Source organism: Bos grunniens, chromosome 25, assembly GCF_055505025.1.
Source record: "Bos grunniens cultivar Pamir isolate PY7600 chromosome 25, Bosgru_T2T1.0, whole genome shotgun sequence".
NCBI classification, from domain to species: Eukaryota; Metazoa; Chordata; class Mammalia; order Artiodactyla; family Bovidae; genus Bos; species Bos grunniens.
The window spans coordinates 32,587,820-32,604,993 of record NC_141189.1 but is presented as its reverse complement, the minus strand read 5'-3'; the positions used below and the strand labels follow the sequence as shown (position 1 = coordinate 32,604,993).

The following is a 17,174-nucleotide window of genomic DNA, read 5'->3' as shown; positions in this document are numbered from 1 at the left end:
TCTGGGCTGTCCATCATAGTCTGCTCCTTTGCTTACAAAGCCTTGATTTGGTTTGATTTTGCTCACCCCTGGGACCTACAATTTCCCAATTGTGACCCTCCATTTATGGTTTTTCCAGTAGTCATGTATGGATGTGAGAGTTGGACCATAAAGAAAGCTGAATGCCAAAGAATTGATGCTTTTGAACTGTGGTGTTGGAGAAGACTCTTGAGAGTCCCTTGGACTGCAAGGAGATCAAGCCAGGCAATCCTAAAGGAAATTAGTCCTGAATATTCAGTGGAAGGACTAATGCTGAAGCTGAAGCTCCAATACTTTGGGCACCTGATGCAAAGAACTGACTCATTAGAAACGACCCTGATGCTGAGAAAGATTGAAGGCAGGAGGAGAAGGAGACAACAGAGGATGAGATGGTTGGCTGGCATCACCGACTCAGTGGACATGAGTTTGAGCAAACTCCAGGAGATGGTAAAGGACAGGGAAGTCTGGTGTGCTTGGGTCGCAAAGAGTTGGACACAACTTAGCAACTGAACCAAACTGAACTGATTCTCCCAAGGACATAGCTTGATCCCATCCTGTGGCTATACCTGCTCCAAGGAATACCCTTCACTCCTTCTTTAATCTCCACTCCTCCCAACACTGGATCTACCCTGGCACCCTCTACAACCAAAATGGTGCCACATTCCCATGTTACTCTAGAGCCCTCGCTTGAATTTGATTTCAGGCGCTGTGGCTTCCCTGTGGCCCTCCCCCATGTCAACATGACCCCCTGGTTACTCAGTGATACTCACCTGTAAGGCCATCTGGCAAGGACCAAGCACATCAAGGGTGACCAAGCCTTGCAGACCAAGGCCACTCCCCTCCACCTGGGCCCCCTGCAGGCTGGTGCTGGTGTTAGTGGAAAAGTGATAGACGTATCTGGTGCCCACGGGGAGGTGAGGATCAGCTGACCCTGGAGGGCAGAGAGAGGGCACACGGTGTCACCTTGACAATCTGACACCTTCTGAGACTCAGCTCCACCTGGACTACTTAGGCATCCTAACTGTCACCTTCCCCTCTCATCTGGCTGGTGAGCTTCCTGCTCCCAGCTCAGGGGAAGGCTGCAGACCCCAAGAGAGTGAAGAAGAAAACGAAGATAATCACAAGGAGTGCTTAATCAATGTTACCCAGTGTTTCGCGTGCGAGGCCTTCTTCTAAGGGCTTTATACACTCAAGTTTCTCAGCCTCCGTGGTATCAATATTTTGATACCATATAATTCTGTTGTGGGGGCTGTTCTGTGCATTATAGGATGCTCAACAGCATCTCCAGATGCCAGTGGCACGCCCCAGTTGGGACAAGCAAAAATGTCTCCAGACTTTGCAAAATGTCCCTGGTAGATACGGTCATCCTGGTTGAGAACCACTGATCTATTTTACATTAGCTTTTGGAAGCCTCATAACAACTTTGAAGTGGGTACTCTTATTTTCTCCATCTTACAGAATTGGAAACCAAGGCTCAGAGAGGTTAACTAACTTACCCAAGGTTGCAGAGCTGGAATCCAAACCTTGACTGACTGATGATTCCTCATCTACTGCCTTGGTGGATATCAGCAGGGACAGCGGGGTGGGTTGGACAGAGTTCCCTGATCTTTTCAGAACACAGAGCTGCAGAACTGGCTAGTCTGGAGGTATTGGAGATAGTGGGGATGTGGGGGAGGTACTCTGGGGTAGATCGGATCTCAAGAGCAGAGAGTCTGTGATTCCCGAACCTTCTATTTAGACCACAGACCAATTGCAAAACACCATTAAAGCATTAATTATGACAGCTCATCCTTCTCCTGGGCTTTGAAATTGAATGAACACATTCATGTTCATTTCTTTGTGCTCAAAATACAACCACATCTCACATTCCGAAAATGCTTCCTTCTAAGCTATTTGCCCCCAGTTTCTCTCATCTACTCCACCCCATGATGCAAATAGAATCACTTGGCTGAAGATTTTACTCCACCTGGAGACCGCAGAGTATGAGGGAAAGCCCCAGGGCTTTAGGGCTGGGATGGTTTAAGGACATTTTAACCTGAGTGTGTGATTTGTTTCTCTAAATGCTGATGACTGGGTGGCCTTTGCAGAACTAGTCTTGCTCTTCCCCACTGGTCTCCCTGGGAATGTGGCTGAGGCCCTCAGGGGTTGTCCCTAATTAGACCTGGCCATGATCAGCTTCGCCTCCCCAAACCCACACCCCTCCCACCACCCCGCTCGTCTTGAGTTCACCAGAAGTGTGATAAGGTGTCCGGAGAAACTCACCTGTGCAGGAAGTCATGCAGGAGGCCGCCTGCCCCACCAGCGAGTCTGGCATTTCTGAAATCACAAATCAGATGGAACCAGGGCAAGGCCAGGAGGAGACATGTGACAGCTCCCTCCCATAGGCCACTGACCTGCTCTGGAAAGAGGACGTTAAAGGGGCCAGGGGGACAAAAAGAGATTAATTCCCGCTCTCCTCTCTCGCACGCAGCTGGGAGTAACCTCCATGCACCCTCCAGCCGCCCCACTCTTCCCCATCTTGGATACTAATACCACGGTCCTCCCACTGCTCGAGCTGGCAACCTGGAAGCTGTGCTTCCCCTTCTCTCTTATCATCACCCCAAGCCCCACGTGTCGGCAAGTGCTGCCAATTCCATCAGGTCTCCAGCCCCCCTCCCTCCGTCAGCTCATCCCTCCTTCCCTCCATCCACCTCTCTGTGGACCCCTCCCTCCCTCCAGCCATCTGTCTGTCTCTCCCTCCCTCTATCCACCCATCCACCCCTCCTTTCATTCATCTATCCGTCGGTCTCTCTCTGTCCATCTTTCTATCCATCTATCCATCCCTCTCTCCCTTACTCCATCCTTCTCTCTCTCCATTCATGTCTCGATCCCCACAGCCATTGCTCCAGGCAAAGCCTCATCTTCTCTCACCTAGACCACTGCAGTAGCCTTCCAACTGTTCCGTGTCCACAGTTCATTCCCAACAGTTACAGTCATGTTTTAAAGCCCTTAATCTAATCGCATCACTCCCTGCGTAAGAGCTCCTAAGTCTCTCCCCAACCACCCCAACCCACATGCATTCATGATAAAATCCTTCCCAAGCCAGCCGGCCTCTGTCTGCCCCTTTGGCCATATCTCACCCCACCCGACCTCCAGTCATGCTGCTCCTTCTCCAGCTCAAGGCCTTTACACACACTGTTCCCTCTGGTCTCAACACTCTTCCTCCAGTTCTCACGTCCTACGCTCCTTCAGACCCCAGCGTGAGCATGTCTCCCTGTCCAGAGTAAACCCCCCCTTGTCAGTCCCTATCTTAACATCCTATTCTCTTCACAATGCTTATAAAAATGTTAATGATTTCACTATCTTGGTCATCTTCATCAAAATTGCATCCCCGAGTGCCTGGTTCCCAGTCGATACTGGAATGAATGAATGAATGAATACATGTAGCATATAGCATTTATCATGTGCCAAGCGCTGTTCCAAACAAATTATATATTCAGCGCCTTCAATCCTGACAGTTCCCTGTCATGAGTGCGATCATTACTCCCATTTCACGGAGGCCCAGAGCCTGAGACATAGTTAGGAGAGGAGCCAGGGTTTGGACCCAGGCATCCTGAGTCCACAGCCTTAACCACTACATTGTCACAAAGGAATAAGTGAGTGAATAAAGGAATGGATGAACCAACAAAGGCAAGCCCGAAAGACTGTGGCAGTGAAGGATGGTATCTGGCTCAGCTCCCTGGTCGATCTCATAATACCTCATTCACCCACCATCTAAGCTGCAAGACAATGAGGGTATGAGCAGAACAGCCAGGGACCTCCTCAGGCTGCCAAGGATGCTCTGCTGGGGACCCTCAGACCTCTTCCCTGGCCCGTCTTCTCTCCACCCGCCCATCCCAACCCTCACCTGAAGACTCCCCATTTCCACCTACTCCTCATTGTTCTTTCTTCCAGCCACATGCCTGGCATTTCCTGGACATCATCCATATCCTTTCAGAACAGCCTTAGCCAGGGGTCCATCTGCAGCCATTTTCATAGAATGACTTTCCAGTAAGAGCATTTCTATTCTCAAAACCACCCCACTGTGCCTCAACTGGTAATCATGACATGTGCCAGCCTGTTTTTAATCCCTTAAGAAAAATATAGTTTCCCAAAATGGGGGCAAAGTATATTTTATGCCATTTCATTTAAACCTTTGCAATAATAGAAAACAGTAGGGTATTTGGCAGAGTTTTTGCTTCCCCTGAATGTTTTGGCTCATCCAACAAAATACTCTTTGCATTAAAGTAGAATATCAATGGATAAAATCACATTTCAAAGATATTTAACTCAATCAATTTCCCTGCCAACTTGCCTTCAGCTCTTTGATCACTTGAACCCTGGGCTCCAAATTAAACATGTTCGTGCATAACCATTAAACTCCCAGTTGTGCACAGATCCAGCATTCAGCTTCTTTGTTCCACCGATAACCTCTGCATCAGCTTTTTCTGCCCAGCTACGCCAAGAGCAGTGATGCCTGCAAGCCTGGGTCTACCACGAGCTCCCAGGAAGAAGGGGTGTTCGGAGAGCATTCTGCTTGAACCAAGTCTGTTTCCCTTCCATTTTTCAAGCACTTACAAAGACATATCTAAAGCTTTAAAAAAAAGTTTCTGAAGAACAAAGACCATTCAATTATCCTACTAAACGTATCAACCAAGAAGGGGGAAATGTCAAAAACTGGGGAGTGATAAATCTTTTCATCACTTCTAGGGACAGACTGGAAATGGACTGAAATTGATGTCATCTCTACCACTCAGGAATGAAATCGAGCCTCATTTCAGCTTTCTCAGAGGTCAGGTCTGATTCCCATTCATTTATTTACACAGACTCACTAGGCACCAACTGTGTGAGAGGCAAACAAGGGAAAATACAGTGAACAAAACAGTTGTGACGGGACCTGCACTGTCTGGGAAGTATCTGCCAGCCACATGTGGCTAGTGGACATCTGAAATGTAGCTGGTGCTATGAAGAAGCCTTTCATTTTATGTAATTTTAATAAAATTTAAAACCTATGCTCAAGTCAGTTATCGGAAAACTTTTTAATTAAATTTTTTTAATGCTTTAATTGGAAGATTATTGCTTTCCAACTTTGCGTTGGCTTTTGCCATACTCCAGTGTGAATCAGCCGTGGGTATACACATGCCCCCTCTCTCTCGAACCTCCCTCCCACTCCCCGTGGAAAACTTTAAAAGATGTTTGAAACGACTCAGTATGTGAAAGAATTGGGGGTGGGGATTTGAGCTAATTTTTATTAAATGATGGAATCGTCATTCTCCACAAAGCACATTATATAAAACAAAGTGATATAGTACTATGATGGAGAAGGCAATGGCAACCCACTCCAGTACTTTTGCCTGGAAAATCCCATGGATGGAGGAGCCTGGTAGGCTGCAGTCCATGGGGTCGCTAGAGTCGGACACGACTGAGCGACTTCACTTTCACTTTTCACTTTCATGCATTGGAGGAGGAAATGGCAACCCACTCCAGTGTTCTTGCCTAGAGAATCCCAGGGACGGGGAAGCCTGGTGGGCTGCCATCTATGGGGTTGCACAGAGTCGGACACAACTGAAGTGACTTAGCAGCAGCAGCAGCATAGTACTATGATATAAACCTAGTGTTTTCAAGAATTCTTTGCATGTTTAGCCCCACTCTTGCCTTATCACATTCTACAGAATACACCATAAATAGTCTTGCTTCATGCCCAAATTTACCTTGTTTGATAAAACCTCAGGATCCATGCCTTGACTTTAACCCCTACTTCTGTCTTACCCAGAATGGTTGAGATGACTGTTTCATATCTCCCATCTTTACTGTCTCAAATAAGCACTTCTCCACTCAATACTAAAACCTCATCATGCCCCACTCCCAAAGTCAAAAGCATAATGACCTCATTCATCTCTTTCAACTCAACATTTTAAGATATCTAATAAGAGATCAAGCATTTGCAATGAATATTTAGCATTCAAATGTTCTAAGTATAAAGGACACACTGGATTTCGAAGAACAGAAAATAAAACTCATTAATAATTTCTATATTGATTACATTTTCTAATGATATTTTAGATATTTTGGGTCAAGTACAATAACTGGCCACCTGATGCAAAGAGCTGACTCATTGGAAAAGACCCTGATGCTGGGAATGATTGAAGGCAAAAGGAGAAGGGGGCAGCAGAGGATGAGATGGTTGGACGGCATCACTGACTCAATGGACATGAATTTGAGCAAATTCCAGGAGACGAGAAGGACAGGGAAGCCTGGTGTGCTGCAGTCCATGGGGTAAAAAAGAGTCAGACACGACTTAGCGACTGAACAACAATTACAATATACTTTTACATTAATTTCAGGGCTTCCCTGGTGATCCTAGTGGTTAGGAATCCACCTGCCAATGCAAGGGAGACAGGTTGGATCCCTGGTCCATGAAGATTCCGCATATTGTGGGACAACTAAACCCACGCATCACAACTACTGAGCCAGTGCTCTTCAACAAGAGACGCCTCCGCTAGGAGAATGGATGCTTACATATGTATGGCTGAGTCCCTTTGCTGTTTACCTGAAATGACTTCCACAACATTGCTGATCAGCTAAACCCAGTACAAAATTAAAAGTTGTTTTTCTTTTTAAAAAGCCCCCACTCACAACTAGAAAAAGCCCATGCGCAGCAATGAATATCAGGGCAACCAAAATAAAATTTTAAAAATGCTTTAAAATTTTACCTTCTAACACTTTTTAAATGTGGCTACTTGAACATTTAAAATTACATATTGGCTTGCACTGTATTTTTAGTAGATAGCACTGTCTTATACCTTCCTGCAATAAACAGACAACAAATTAAAGTTCATCTCACATTGTTACCGTGCAGACTGCTAAGCATCCTTGCACACAGGCTTGGGGAGCCTAGAAGTCAGAGTTTCCTCACTTAGGATTTCAAATCTGGACTCTGGATTCCAGAGGATGTTGGTGGAAGATGGGAGTGAGAGAGAGACGAGGGACCCACTTGTAATCTCTCCTTCCTTCTCCCCGCATGAAAGGTAAAACCAAGAATGTGCAGAAGGACTGGTAAACAGGCATCTGGCTATAAAAACACCATCCCAAGTGGATCTGGGCTGCCGCCCCTTCGCCCCAACAGAATAGGGTTGAGCAGCTTTACTTACTCCCTGCAGTCGCTGGCACCAGCACCCAGAACAGGACCAGACCAAGGAAGCCCAGGAGCGCTGGCATTGCCGCTGGCCCAAGGCAGCCCCACGCCACCAGCCTTTCTCTGCAGGGCAACTCCAAACAGTCCAGAAAGGAGCCTTCTCTCCCAAAGGAGAGGGTTCAGCTTCAATCCACTCTCCCAGCAAGCAGGGGATAGGAAGGAGAGGAGGGGGCTTCCAGGGCAAAGACCCAGCCAATCAGAAGCCTCTAAAAAAGTTCTTAGCCCCAGGAGGGAGGGAGGGAGGGGGTGCTTCTGATCAGTGAGGGGGAAAAAAAATCCCTTTTCTGTCTAGGAAAAAAAGAAAAAGATTTGCCTCTTCAAGTCTTGTAGAGCTCTCGGGGCAGAAGGCAGTGTAGCATGGTTGGCCCTTTTTTGTGTGTGGTCTAATGGCTAGAACATAACATTTATCATTTTAGCCATTTGAAAGTGGTAATTTGGTGGCATTGAGTACATTCGTGACATTATGCAACCATCACCACCATATTGAGTTCTGAGGTCTGATTTGGGGTTTGTTATTCCCAGTACTTAGTTAGGGTGGGCAAAGTAAACAGAAGGGCCAGCCTAGCCTCAGAAATGGCTCTCCGCAGCTGAGGGGTCTTATTTCCATGCTTCAGGCCCAAGGCCTCCCTCCTGCACACATGAGGACCACCAGCAGAGAAGCAGGGCAAGTCTTCTGGGAAGCCTGAGGGTCCACTCACACGTACTCCCAGGCTCCCTGCCATCCACCGGCACCCCCTGGTTTTCGGGCTGCAGGCAGCCGAGCTCCTCAGCTACCACCTCTTTCAGCCCCTGCAGGTCTCATGGACTAGCCCCTCCTCTTATGCATCTGCTTCCACAATAAGTGTGCTTTCCTTTTTTTTTTTTTCTTTTTTGGCTGCAACTCATGACATGCGACATGCAGGGAACTTCCCTAACCAGGGATCGAACCCATGCCCCCTGCAGTGGAAGCACAGAGTCTTAACCACTAGACCACCAGGGAAGCCCCACATGTGCTTTTTTACAAACCCCTTTGAGATGGGTGGCAGAATGGTAAAGAATCCGTCTGCCAGTGCAGGAGACGCAGGTTTGATCCCTGGGTTGGGAAGATCCCCTGGAGAAGGAAATGGCAAACCACTCTAGTATTCTTGCCTGGAAAATCCCTTGGACAGAGGAGCCTGGCCAGCTACAGTCCATGGGGTCGCAAAGAGACATGACTGAGCACACGTGCATTGAGATAGGTCATACAATTCTCCCATTGAAAGTACACAATTCAGTAGTTCTGGTACACCCACAGGCTTGTACAACCAATACCAGCACCGATTTTAGAACATTTTCATCACCGTGAAAGATACCCCCACCCCCCACAAGCGGTCATTCTTCATTTCCGTCACCCCAGTCCCTGGTCCCCAGTGGTCTGCTTCCTGTCTCCATGGATTTGCCTCTTTGGGACACTTCCTAGAAATGGAGTCATTCAACTCGTGGCATGTTATGCCTGGCTTCTTTCACTGGGCACCACATTTTCAAGGTTCAGCCATGTACTAGCCTCTGTGTTTCATTCCTTTTTATAGCTGAATATTGTTCCATCGAGTGGGTAAAGCACATTTGTTTGTTCATTCACCTCTTAACAGTTAAATGTAGCTTTCTTAAATGAACACCAACTTGACTGACACGTTATGTTCTATGGAAATAACCAATTATGCTTTTAGACTTGGGCCATTTTCTTTTTTAAATTTTATTTATTTATGGCTGTGCTAGACCCTTGTAGCTGTGGGGGCTTTTCTCTGGCTGCAGTGAGCAGGGGCTCCTCTCTAGTTGTGGTGTGCAGGCTTCTTTTGTTGCAGAACACAGGCTCTAGGCGCACAGGCTTCAGGAGCTGCCACTCACAGGCTATAGAGCACAGACTCAACAGTTGTGGTACACGGGCTTAGTTGCTGTGAGGAATGTGGGATCTTCCTGGACCAGGGATCGAACCCGTGTCTCCTGCACTGGCAGGCGGATTCTGTACCACTGAGCCACCAGGGAAGCCCGAGTCATTTTCTTTTATATTTTGAAACCAGTAATTTCACCTTCCCTTCCTGCAGCTCAAGCATTTGTACTGCGTGAGCACAGAAACTCCCAACACACAGGGCTGAAGATGGCAATGGCCACTCAGCTTACAGCTGCCTGGGGCCCCACGATGCGTTATGGGCAGGGCGTGCTACTAAATACTGTGAGAAAAAGCAGAAAACGATATGCGGCTGGGCTGGCCTGGATGAGCTAAAATTCTAGAAGGGAAATGAGAGGCACACGCAAAAAACATGAAATGTACTAAGGAGAGCCCTAGTCAGGGAATCACTGGGAACAGCTTATGGAGGAGAGATTTCTCAGGACTTCGAAGACTTGATAGTAATATTGTTAGAAAACTATATACTTGTGACTGGGTGAGAAATAAGTCCTGGAACCTAATACACAGTACAGTGTTTACAGACAACAAAATGCTATTGTAAATACTGAACTTGCTAAGAGTCTAGATCTGAAGTTTCCCCAACACTATAAGAAATACATTATATATGACGCTAAGGCTACAAAGGCAACAGTATTGCAGTATAAATGTATCAAACTAATGGGTCACATGCCTTAAGCTTATCCAATGTCAAGTGGCAAACATATCTCAATTTTTTAAAAACCTGTACAGGTACAAGGCAAAACACTCACTGAACATTAACTCATTCAGTCAAACCTTCCCACCGCCCACCCCCATCACCAACAACCCGCCAGGCTGAACTAGCAGCATCCCATTGTACAAACAAAAAGAAGAGACACAGAGAGGTTAAGTCACTTGCCCAAAGTCACGCAGCTTCTGAGGATTTTAACCCAGGGTTGCTCCAGGGTCCCTAAGCTGTTAACTTGGGCAGCTTTGCTCAGTGGTTGTCACTTTCTCCATCTTCTCCTCCAGGAGACTCTGGTCTCTGCCCACACGTCTAGATTCCTTCCCCTTTCACAGTCAGGAATCTGGAAGAAAACCTTACAGGGACTTCCCTGGTGGTCCAGTGGTTAAGATTCCGTGCTACCAGTACAGGGGGTCTAGGTTCCATCCTTGGTCAGGGAACTAGACCCCACATGCCTCAACAAGAGTTTGCGTGTTTGCAGCAACTAAAGACCTGGTGCAGCCAAACAAATACAGATTACTTTTTTAAAAAGCAAAGTTAAAACGGTTCAACTTTCTATATGATATTTCTCAATTAACATAACAGCATCACAGTAGAGGCCTGGAAAACGAGAACCACTGGTGTGGGGGGCGGCTCTCCCGCTTCCTCTCCCCAGGACATTCTGATGGCCATTTGGGTTTGCCATCACCCAGGCTACTGGAACTGACCAGGGTAGGGCTCCCAGCATCTCTGGCCTCTCTTCCCCATGTCCATCATTACCGGACAAAAACCTGGTGCACTGGCTGGATGGAGCACCAGGATTCAAGGATCTGATTCACAATCAGCCTCTCCTAGCCAAGACTTCCTACCTCCTCATCCTCCCACCGAAAACTAAGCTGCTTCCTCCTTGAAAGAATTTGCAGGATTGGGGTGGCAAAGAACTGGAGGAAAGCTTCTAGTACTGAAATAAGACAGAGGATAAAATAAGGCCCATCACTCCCAAGTCAGAGCCACCAAAAATAAGAAGCCTGCTTTTTAAACCACTGTGGATGGTGACTGCAGCCATTAAAAGACACTTGCTCCTTGGAAGAAAATCAATGACAAACCTAGACAGCGTATTAAAAAGCAGAGACTACTTTGTCTACAAAGGTCCGTCTAGGCAAAGCTGTGGTTTTTCTAGTGGTCATGTATGGATGTGAGAGTTGGACCATAAAGAAAGCTGAGTGCCTCAGAACTGATGCTTTTGAACTATAGTGTTGGAGAAGACTTTTGAGAGTCCCTTGGACTGCAAGGAGATCCAACCAGTCCATTCTAAAGGAAATCAACCCTGAATATTCATTGGAAGGACTGATGCTGAAACTAGAGCTCCAATCCTGCGGCCACCTGATGCAAAGAGCTGACTCATTGGAAAAGACCCCAATGCTGGGAAAGATTGAAGGCAGGAGGAGAAGGGGATGATTGAAGATGGTTGGATGGCATCACCGACTCAGTGGACATGAGTTTGAGCAAACTCCAGGAGATAGTGTAGGACAGAGAAGCCTGGCGTGCTGCAGTCCATGGGGTCACAAAGAGTCGGACACGACTGAGCCACTGAACAACAAAGACAGCACGATTTTATAGAGCAGACAGGAGATGCCGCACTGTAGAGAACTGACCGGTAGGGGGTGCAGTGAGCTCTTCTTAAGCGGGTAAAGACTTTCATAGGCGATGTGCCCTTTATAAACACTTCAGCCATGTTTCTCAAGACCTTATTTTTCAGAGCAGTTTTTAGTTCATGGCAAAATCGACAGGAAGGCATAGAGATTTCCCAAATACCCCTGCCTTCACGCATGCCTAGCCTTCCCCACTGTCAATATCCCCCATCAGAAAGGTACATTTGTTACCACCGATGAACCTTAGATGACAGATCATTATCACCTAAAGTTCGTTGTTTACCTTAGGGTTCACTGGGTGCTGAAAATTCTATGGGTTTGGACACATGTATGATGACATATATCCACCATTATAGTATCACATCACTGCCCTAAAAATCTGTAATCTGCCTGTTCATCCCTCTTTCCCCGATCCCTGGTAACCACTGATGTTTTTACTGTCTCTATAGTTTTGCCTTCTCCAAAGTGCCATGTAACTGGCATCACACAGTTCATAGCCTACTATTGGCTTCTTTCACGTAGCAATATGCATTTAAGTTCCCTCCATGTCTTCTTCATGGCTTGATAGCTCAATTCTCTTTAGAGGTGAATCATATTTCATTGTCTAGATGTACCACAGTTTATATCACCTGCTGAAGGATACCTTGGTTGCTCCTAAATGTTAGCAATTACACTAAAGCCACTATAAACACCCATGTGGAGATTCCTGTGTGGATATAAGTTTTCAGTTCACTTGGGTAAATAGTAATATGATCCAGTAAATTGCTGGATCATATGGTGAGGCTGTAATTAAGTTTGTAAGAAATCACTGCACTGTTTTCCAAAGTAGCTGTACTGGGAGTTTGCTGGCTGCCTAATGGTTACGATTCTGGGCTTTTACTGCCTTGGCCTGAGTTCAGTTCCTGGCTGGGGAACTATGATTCCACATGCTACACCGCACATCCTAAATAAACAAACATGTAATGGTATTCATCATTGTTTTAACTTTCATTTCCCTGATGACATAAGATGCAAAGCATCTTTTCATATGCTTATTTGCCATCTGTACACATTCTTTAGCGAGGTGTCTGTTAAGGTCTTTGTCCCACACTTTAATTGTTTCTTATTGTTGTTTCAGGGGTTCTTTGGATATGTTAGGGTAATAGTCCTTGATCAGATGTATTTTTTGCAAATATTTTCTCCCAGTCTGTAACTGATCTTCTCATTCTCTTGACAGTGTCTTTTGCAAGGCAGACATTTTACATTTTACTTAATTCCAGCTTATCAATTTTTTTTCTTCCCATAGATCGTGTCTTTGGTGTTAAATTTAAAAAGTCATCATCAAAGCCCAGGTCATCTCGATTTTTTTCTAAGAGTTTTATCATTGTGACTTACATTTACATCTGTGATCCATTTTGAGCTAATTTTTGTGAAAGGTGTGATGTCTGTGTCTAGTTTTTTTTTTTGGCAAGTGTTCCAGCACCATTTATTAAAAAGACTGTCGTTGTTCAATTTTATTCCCTTTGCACCTTTGCCAAAGATTAGTTGACTATATTTATGAGGGCCTGTTTCTGGGTTCTGCTGATCTATCTAATACCAGTATCACTCTCTTGAATTCTATAGCTTTATTTTAAGTCTTGAAATCAAGTAGTGTCAATCTTCCCACTTTTTCTCCTCCAATATTGTATTAGCTACTCTGGGTCTTCTGCAACTGCATGTTGCCTGGCAAGCTACGGTCCATGAGGTCACAAAGAGTCAGACACATTTGAGTACACACAATATAAATGGTATTGATTTTAATTTCAAATTCCACATGTTCATTGCTAGTAGATAGGAAAGCAGTTGGCTGCTGTATATTAAACTTTTTAATCTTTTGTCCAGGCCACATGGCACATGGGATCTTAGTTCCCCAATCAGGGATTGAACCCACGCCCCCAACACTGCCAATATACAGTCTTCACCACTGGACCACAAAGAAGTCCCTACTGTATATTAATCTTGCATCCTGCAATCTTGCTATAATTGCTGAATAGTTTCAGATTTCTTTCTGGTTGATATTTTCACATTTTCTATATAGGTGATCATGTCATCTGTGAAGAAAGATAGTTTTATTTCTTCCTTGTGTATCCTTCGCTTACATTTTTGAATTACCTAGGACTGTCAATAAGATGTTGAGAAGGAGTAGTGAAAAGAGATGTCCTTGTCTTGAACCTGATCTCAGGGGGAAAGCTTGGATTGCTAGATTTGATTTGCTAATATTTTGCTGTTTTTTTTTTTTGCATCTAGATTCATAAGATATTGTTTTATAATTTTCCTTTTAGTGTCTTTGTCTGATTTTCATAGGATAAAGCTGGCCTCCTAGAATTCATTAGGAATTATTCCCTCTGCTTCTATCTTCTGAAAGAGAATGTAGAAAATTGGTGTAATTTCTTCCTTAAATGTTTGGTAGAATTCATCAGTAAACCCACTTGGTCTGGTAATTTCTGTGTTGGAAGGTTATGAATTCTTGACTCAATTTCTGTAAAAGATATGTGTGTTTAGATTGTTTATTCTCTCATGTGTGGGCTTTGGCAGACTATGTCTTCCAAGGAATTGGTCCATTTCATGTAGTTTATTAGATTTGTGGGCATAGAGTTGTTTCTATTCCTTGACTATCTTTTTAACATCCATGGGATCTGTAAAGATGTCTCATCCCTCATTTATGCTGTTAGCAATTTGCATCCTTTCTCTTTTTCCTTAATTAACCTGGCTAAAGGCTTGTCAACTTATCTTTTCTAGGAACTAGATTTCGGATCTGTTGATTCTCTCTGGTTTCCTGTCCCAACTTCATTGGTTTCTGCTCTGATTTTTATCCTTTCTTTTCTTCTGCTTTCTACAATCTGCTCTTCTTTCTCTAGTTTCCTCAGGAAGAAGTTTGTTGACCTTAGATATTTCTCCTTCTCTCATATATGCATTCAGTGTTATAAATCCCCCTGTAAGCACTTCTTGCATTGAATCCCACATTTTGACAAGCTGCATTTTCATGTAGCTCACAATGCTTAAAACTTTCTCTTGAGACTCCCTTTTCGGCTCATGTGTTATTTAGAAATCTGTGTTTCAGTCTCCAGGTATTTGAGGATTTTTCTAGCAGTTTTTCTGATGTTGATTTAGAGTTTGATTCCATTGTGATCTGAGACCAGACACTGTGTGACTTCTATTTTCTGCCATATCTTTTATCTTCAAAGTGAAGACTGCTCCACATTGATTACTAATGTGATTGGAAACACTGGGGTTGGTGGGGAGGGGTAGCCCATCTCTTTACTTTTTCATTTAGCTGTGTGATCTTAGAAAAGTCACCTGACCTCTCTGGACTCATTTATTCATTGGCAAAATGAAGGGGTTGTAAATTACTGTTCGGGTGTCCTCTGGCTCCATATTATGTTCAAGTGGAAAAGAGAGGAGCCCGAAAGGAGCCAAGTACACGTGGGAATTACCATATGATGAAAACAGCACTACAAATAGAGACAGAGAACTTAATGGACAGAGTGTATGAGCATCCTATTCACAGAAAACAATGCAGAAATAAATTATCAAACTAAAGACACGACCTCAGCCATAAAAGAAATACAAAATAAAGCTACCAGGTGAGTTTCTCCAAAAGTCAAACATACCCCTGCTGTTTGACCCACCCACTCTGTTCTGAGATAATTAACCAACAGTAAAGAAAGCATAGGTCCATGCAAAGACTTGGACATGGATATTCATAACAGCTTTGCTTGTAAAGCTCAAAACTGGCAACAATCCAAATGTCCATCAATAGGTGAATGAATAAGCACAGTGTAGTGAATCCACACAACGAAACACTGTTCAGTCATAAAGAGAAACAAACTATTGGTATATACATGGATATAGATGAACCTAAAACTAATTATTCTGAAAGATGCTGGAGCGGGGAGAACTGTGTCTCCATTTACACGAAATACTAGAAACTGAAAATTTGGAAAGCGAGTTGCATGGAAAGAGGAATTTACATCACAAAGAATGAGGAAATTTGCGGTTAATGAGTGTTTTCCCAATCTTGATTGTGATCATGGTTCTACTGGCATAAACATGTCAAAATGTATCGCATTGTTCTCTTTAAATATGTATGGTTTGCTGTATGTCAATTATACCTCAGTAAAACTTCCTAAGTCTACCAGGTGATACCCTGTTCTGCCAGATAGACCAAGCTAAAGCACTGAGATAAACGGCTACAGTGTGGGAAGCAAGCATCCCATGTACTACAGCAGGGCGGAAATGAGCACAACCTTTGAGGAGGAAAGGAAAGTTATGACCAACCTAGACAGCATATTAAACAGCAGAGACATTACTTTGCCAACAAAGGTCCATCTAGTCAAGGCTATGGTTTTTCCAGTGGTCATGTATGGATGTCAGAGTTGGACTGTGAAGAAAGCTGAGCGCCGAAGAATTGATGCATTTGAACTGTGGTGTTGGAGAAGACTCTTCAGAGTCCCTTGGACTGCAAGGAGAGCCAACCAGTCCATTCTAAAGGAGATCAGTCCTGGGTGTTCATTGGAAGGACTGATGCTGAGGCTGAAACTCCAATACTTTGGCCACCTCATGCGAAAAGTTGACTCATTGGAAAAGACCCTGATGCTGGGAGGGATTGGGAGCAGGAGGAGAAGGGGACGACAGAGGATGAGCTGGCTGGATGGCATCACCGACTCAATGGACATGAGTTTGAGTGAACTCCGGAAGTCGGTGATGGACAGGGAGGCCTGGCATGCTGCAGTCCATGGGGTCACAAAGAGTCGGACATGACTAAGCAACTGAACTGAACTGAAAATTTAATTGAGAGCCCCTTGGACAGCAAGGAGATCAAACTACACAATCCTAAAGGAAATCAACCCAAATATTCATTGGAAGGACTAATGCTGAAGCTCCAATTGGCCACCTGATGTGAAGAGCTGACTCATTGGAAAAGACCTTGATGCTGGGAAAGGTTGAGGGCAGGAGGAGAAGGGGGCAACAGAGGATGAGGTGGTTGGATGGCATCACCGACTCCATGGACATGAGTTTGAGCCAACTCCAGGAGACAGTGAAGGACAGGTAAGCCTGACATGCTACAGTCCATAGGGTCTCCAAGAGTCAGACACGACTTCGTGACTGAACAAGGAAATTTAAATACACTTAAATACACTTTTAAATATACTTTTGACCCAAATCTACAAAAGATACTTTTTTTTAATTACCTAGTTTCCTACTACTGCTATAACACATTACCACCAGTTCAGTGCCTTAAAACAACACCCATTTATGATCTCAAAGTCTTGGAGGACAGAAGAGCAACAAATGCAACAACAGCTCAGCTGCTTCAAACCTCACAGGCTGAGATCAAGGTGTTACTTTTTCCTGGTGGATCCTTCCAGGGGATTTTACATATTGCCAAGCAAAGCCACATGTTCTTTCTTCCTTCTGTCCCATCTTTTAATGTATAATGGTGACCTAAAACATGGAACACTGTGCCTATTTTTTTCTTTAACAAAACGTCACAGATCTGACTTGTTCTTCTCTACAGCTGCATACTACTTCAGTGTTCTTAGATGTGCCATTTCTTAATCCACCAAGGGCTGTGTTCTTTCCTGGAGGCTCTAGGGATTGTTGATGAAAAATTAGTCATTCTAAGAAAGAAATGGACAATTTTATTTGAGCAAACCCAGGAAGAGC

At 44.6% G+C, this 17,174-nt stretch overlaps 1 protein-coding gene across 1 annotated transcript in view; it reads right to left on the bottom strand.

Annotated features, from left to right (window-relative positions):
• The window catches only part of APOLTP (apolipoprotein lipid transfer particle homolog), a 184,119-nt gene that overhangs the window by 157,961 nt on the left and 8,984 nt on the right, over positions 1-17,174 (bottom strand). Inside the window, exons 3-4 of the mRNA XM_086375601.1 lie at positions 2,281-2,334; positions 789-949 (exon numbers count right to left, since the gene is read on the bottom strand). Of these exons, the coding sequence (XP_086231727.1) occupies positions 789-949; positions 2,281-2,334 (215 nt within the window). The remainder of the gene's footprint in view (positions 1-788; positions 950-2,280; positions 2,335-17,174) is intronic.